Source organism: Aptenodytes forsteri, unplaced genomic scaffold (genome assembly GCF_000699145.1).
Source record: "Aptenodytes forsteri isolate BGI_AS27 unplaced genomic scaffold, ASM69914v1 Scaffold148, whole genome shotgun sequence".
NCBI lineage: Eukaryota > Metazoa > Chordata > Aves > Sphenisciformes > Spheniscidae > Aptenodytes > Aptenodytes forsteri.
The window spans coordinates 61610-66977 of NW_008795367.1; the positions used below are offsets into that span (position 1 = coordinate 61610).

Below are 5368 nucleotides of genomic sequence, written 5' to 3' on the forward strand. Positions count from 1 at the left end.
AACACCTCTGAGCGTGACTTTCTCGCTGTGTCCTTGAGGCGAGCTCCCGGCGCCTTTGCTTTGCTTCCGGCGTGCTCCCGCCGTGCCTGGCACTGGGTCTGAACTGGCCCAGAACCAGTTTGCTCTGGCCGGCGCCTCTCGCCTGAGGGCAAACGCCTGCCGTGACGGAAGGCGAGTTTTGAAACGCAGACTTGTACGTCCGGCACTAACGATTTCCCCTCTCCCCGCCACAGGGAACCGGGGGGGTTTGTTCGCAGGAGGCCGCGTCCGATTCGGCTGGGGAGGGCGGCTAAAACGCCTGAGCGGCTTCTCCCCCCCCTTCCTCCTGCAGGATCTTCATCATCTGGGCCATCAGCAGCTGGTTCCGCCGCGGGCCGGCACCGCAGGAGCAGAGCAGCGCGGGCGGGACGCCGCGAGCCCCGAGCCGAAACCTCTTCCCCAAGGACACTTTAATGGTAACGCCGGCAGAAGCTGCGCCGTCCCGTCCTGGGTGACCGGCAGCGCGGTGACCGCGTGGTGGCTCCGTGGCTGGACCTGCTGCTCTAGCTCTGAGCTAGATCTTAAATCTAGCGGAGCCAAATCGTAGCTCTGCCCGTGGCTGCAGTGTCCTGGCGGTGCGGCGTCAGCCAAGAGTTATTTCTCGGGCTCACCGGAGCGCCGAGCCGGTTTGGGAGGGGATGCTGTGGCGCAGTACGGCAGAGCGGGAGCGGTTCAGGCGCCGACATCTCGCCGTCGGGCTGAGTCGTCCACTGGCAGCCGACGTCCACCTCTCTCCGCAGGACCTCTACGTTTATATCTCGGAGCACGAGCACTTTACAGACTTCAACGTCAGCTCGGCGCTGTTCTGGCAGAAGCGGGATCTTGTCTACGGGGACTGGACCAGCGGGGAGAACGCCGACGGGTGCTACGAACACTACGGGGAAGTCGACATTTCGCAGGTGGGTGCGCTCACTACTCTCTCTGGGAGGTTTGAGGCCAGGTGGTGGATCGTCGAGGGGCTGGTGGGGATTGCCAGGATCGTGCCCAAAGCCGGCCTGGGAGCTCTGAGCGGAGCTGAGGCGTGGAGCAGCGTTGGCTGCCGCAGCGCATCCCTGCCGTCACCTTTTTCCATACCCTGTTCGCTTCGGACGGTGGGTGAGACCCTGTGGAGTGGGCTGGTGTCTCTTCCGGGCGTGCTGCGGAGGCGACGGGGCTCGAAGCCGTCGTTTCGGTGACCAGCCGTTAAAGGCTTCAGGTTTGCCCCGAGCCGTACAGCGGCTGAGGTCTGCTCCGTCGCAGGGCGCAAGCCGTAGGCGTGCTGCCCTCCGGATGCCGCGAGGGAGCGGCTGCTTCTTCATGCTTCGGTTTCGTACGGGGTCGATGGCTGCGGGAGGATGGCTGGCGTTGGTGCCGGGCGCTGTACGAACGCCGGCGCTGAGGCGGGGGGCAACGCGGGCGCTGGGGCGGTGCCCGCGGCTGGGAGATGACAGCCGTGCTCCGCATCCGACTCGTAACCGCCCGCCCTGCTCCGACCGCATCCGACTCGTAACCGCCCTGTCTGGGTGTGATTTCAGAGCGTCCAGCAGAACGGCTCCATCTACATCCACGTGTACTTCACGAAGAGCGGTTTCCATCCCGACCCCAGGCAGAAAAACCTGTACAGGCGCCTCGCCACGGTCCACACGTCACGAAGTACGGCCCGGGGCTGGAGGGCAGCGCATGGCGGCCCCGGGGTGGTGCTGGGGAAAGGGGCACCCCAATTCCCATGTCATAACGGGAGCCCGGAGGAGTCAGGCTGAGCTCTGGCTTTGCCTCAGCGAAGGCAGGTGCCTGAAGGGGAAAATTAGGGCAAATACCTGACTCCCCGCGGCCTCCAGCGCGCTGGCTCGGCTGCTCCCTGAGCTGGACGTTTTCCGCACTTGGAATTTGTCTTTCGTGAACCCACAGAGGAAAAACCTCTTGAAATCTCTGCGAGCTCTTGGATTCCGTCCACGTTATGCGGGGCGGGGGGGGGGGGGGGGGCCCTCCCTTTGGGGGGGGGGGCGTTCAGGTCTTCCTGCAAGGACAGGAAATCCAGACACTTCATCTCAGATGTTTTTCCCCAAAAGCGATGCAATTATCCCAAAGGTTTGGCTGCTAATCTGGTTTGTTGTCCCCAAACTACAGCCTTTCCCTTTGATAACTGGAAGATCTGTGAGGCAGCCTGGATTAATTAGTCCTTCTGGGGGGTGACGGGAGGGAAACGGGCTCCTCCGGTCAGCTCGTGCCTGTCCTGGCAGGCTGTAACCTCCTTAGATTTCCTTCCCCGCTTTCTTGTGCGGAGCTGGAAACGCTCATCTCTCCTCTTTCTTTCCAGTGATCAACAAATACAAGCGCCGGCGGGTCCAAAAAAAAAAACCAAGAACCCCCTGAGACGGGTGAGGGAGGCGGATCCCGAAATGATCAAGGTAACCGGCTCTTCCTTTTGTGGGTGGGGTTTTTTTTTTTTCTTTTTTTTTGCCCTGTTGGCCAAACTCCTAAATACTCAACGCGCCTTCCTCCGGTCGCAAAGCTGTTGGGAAGCGCCGCAGAGGATTCCCCCCCTCCTGCTTGGGGCACGTCCCTCCTGCTCCGCGGAGGGGGAAGAGGATGATGATTTCCTTGTAGTATTTCTGGGACGCGAGGGTTGGCTCTGCTCCTTCCCGCTCCCCCCCCCCCCCTCTGCTGCCTTGTTTAAGTGGGGACGGCGGTGGGCTAACGCTGGGCGAGATGGAGGGACGCCCGCCGCCCCGGCCGCGGCGGAGGCGGGGGTGTTCTCATTGCAGAGGGCGGAAGACTACGGTCCCGTGGAGGTCATCTCGCACTGGCACCCCAACTTGACCATCAACATGGTGGACGACCACACGCCCTGGGTGAAGGGCAGCGTGCCGCCCCCCCTGGATCAGTGTAAGGGCCAGGGTGCGCCGGGGCTCCCCTGCGCCGAGGGTGGCTTTCCGGGGCTGGCCCTGCTGTCCCCTCTCCTCGGAGGATGTGTTTGGGCTCCTGTGGGGAACGGGGGTTTGTTTCTCCATCGTCAGCGGGACCCCCACCTCTCCGGGAGCTTGTTACTGGGCTGGGCCGGGGTTCAGCAGCCTCTCGGTCTCTCCCAGGTGGCTGGTGGTGGGTCTCTCATCCCAGGAGGGGGATGACGGTGACGACGGCTCTGGCGGTTCCCTGTCGCCTGCTCAGCCCTCCCTCTGCTCTTTCCCCCGGCTCCAGATGTGAAGTTCGATGCCATCAGCGGTGACTACTACCCCATCCTCTACTTCAACGACTACTGGAACCTGCAGAAGGACTATTTCCCCATCAATGAGACCCTGCAGCGCCTGCCCTTCCGCCTCTCCTTCTGCCCGCTCTCCCTGTGGCGCTGGCAGCTCTACGCCGCCCAGAGCACCAAATCCCCCTGGAATTTCCTGGGAGAGGACCTCTACGAGCAGTCGGACGAGGAGCAGGACTCGGTGAAGGTGAGAGCCGCTCGCGGGCCTCCCTCCTCCTGGCTGCAGCTCTCCTGCTCGTCCCCGTAGGTCGGGACCTCTTTCGTAGCAGCTCCTTCCCCCGCGTTCCATGTCTTTCCCCAGCTTTGCCGGAAGAGCGTTCGATGCCCGTTCTTCGTTGCCATCACTCCTTATTAATTACCTTTGCGATGCGAAGCGGGAGGGGTGCGCGGGTACCTGCCTGTTGCCTGTCTTGGCTACGTAGGGGGAAGGGAGCTTGGAGGCCATAACGATAGAGAGGAATTAAACCCCTCGTCCTCCTCGGTGCTCCGGTGCCCTGTAACCGGCTGGATCCTCCCTGTTCGCCCTGGCGTGCCGGGGCGTTGGGCAGCGGGAGGGTGGGACGGAGCCTCGGAGAAGTTTTTGATGCCTGTTCCAGGTTGCTCTCCTGGAGACGAACCCCTACCTGCTGGCGCTGACCATCGTCGTCTCCATCGTGCACAGCATCTTTGAGTTCTTGGCCTTCAAAAACGGTGAGCGCCGCGGCGGGACCTTGGGGATCCGCCGAGAGGGGAAGGATGCGAAGGCGGTGGCGTGGCCTAAAACCCTCTCCCCGCTCCTCCCTCCTCCTCGTCTTGTCCCCGTGGCGGTGGCAGAGCAGACGTCCTCGTGCTGCGGCGCGGTCTCGGCCGGCTGAACGCCACGCGCTGCCGCGAGCCCTCCTCTCCCCGGCTGTGACGTCTTCATCAGCAGCCGTAGCCAAATCCAACCACGTCCTGGGCAGGCTGCGGCCGCTGTGGCGCACGTTGAGGCATCCGGCACTCCTCAGCCGCGCTCCTCCGTGCCACAGGGCCGACTCAAGGGCAGAAAGCCGGAAACTTGTGGTTTTCTGGGTCCCCCCGCCACCTGTGCTGATGCCAGACGGCGCTTTGCGGTGTCTGCTCAGCTCTGGCGATTGCACCGCCTGCTCCTCTCGCTCCCTCTGCCAGGGCACGTGCCGCGGTAGCTCTCCGGAGCCTCCCGGCGCGGAGGGGTTCCCCTTCCCCTCTGGCGGGGTGACGGCTTGGGCTCCTTCCCAACAGACATCCAGTTCTGGAACAGCCGGCAGTCTCTGGAGGGGCTCTCCGTCCGCTCCGTCTTCTTCGGCGTCTTCCAGTCCCTCGTCGTCCTCCTCTACATCTTGGACAACGAAACCAACTTCGTGGTGCAGGTCAGCGTCTTCATCGGGCTCCTCATCGACCTCTGGAAGATCACAAAGGTCATGGACGTCCGGGTAAGCAGCGGCTTGGCCGTGGGAGGGTTCTGGCGGTGCCCCCAGTCCTGCTCGGTGACGCCTTTCCCCTCTCCTTTGGCAGCTGGACCGTGAGAACAAGGTGGCAGGAGTGTTTCCCCGCGTCACCTTCAAAGACAAATCGACCTACATCGAGTCTTCCACGAAGGTGTACGACGACGTGAGTCGGGGGGGGGGGGGGGGGGGGGCGCGAGTGCCGGGGACAGCGCGGCGCTGCTGAGCCTGGCTCCAGCCGGCTGCCGGCTCGGCCGAACGCCTCGGCACGCGTCTCCTCGCTTCGTCTTCCCCGATTCCCGTGGGACTCGCCCGGGGCAGGGTGAAACGAGCTGCCGGCACTGCCCAGCCCCTCTCCCTGGTCCGAGGCTCAGGAGCCGGGGAAGCGCCGGGCTGAGGCTCCGGCGCGTTCCCGGCTGATTTTTGGGTGTCGCTGCCTCCCCAGATGGCTTTCCGGTACCTCTCGTGGATTCTCTTCCCCTTGCTGGGCTGTTACGCCGTGTACAGCCTGCTCTACCTGGAGCACAAGGGCTGGTACTCGTGGGTGCTGAGCATGCTCTACGGCTTCCTCCTGACCTTCGGTGAGTGCCGCGCTCGCCGCCGGGAGATGCGGAAAATCCCCCCCGATGCGAGGAAGGGGGGTGGGGGGGGG

At 63.7% G+C, this 5368-nt stretch overlaps 1 protein-coding gene across 1 annotated transcript in view; it reads left to right on the forward strand.

Annotated features, from left to right (window-relative positions):
• The window catches only part of CLPTM1 (CLPTM1, transmembrane protein), a gene marked incomplete at its 3' end in the record, with an annotated part of 7542 nt that extends 2207 nt beyond the window's left edge, over nucleotides 1–5335 (forward strand). Inside the window, 11 exon segments of the mRNA XM_009280285.2 lie at nucleotides 304–455; nucleotides 780–938; nucleotides 1554–1671; nucleotides 2336–2364; nucleotides 2367–2426; nucleotides 2784–2904; nucleotides 3217–3461; nucleotides 3871–3964; nucleotides 4514–4704; nucleotides 4787–4882; nucleotides 5162–5335. Of these exon segments, the coding sequence (XP_009278560.2) occupies nucleotides 304–455; nucleotides 780–938; nucleotides 1554–1671; nucleotides 2336–2364; nucleotides 2367–2426; nucleotides 2784–2904; nucleotides 3217–3461; nucleotides 3871–3964; nucleotides 4514–4704; nucleotides 4787–4882; nucleotides 5162–5335 (1439 nt within the window).
• Between the last annotated feature and the right edge of the window lie 33 nt (nucleotides 5336–5368).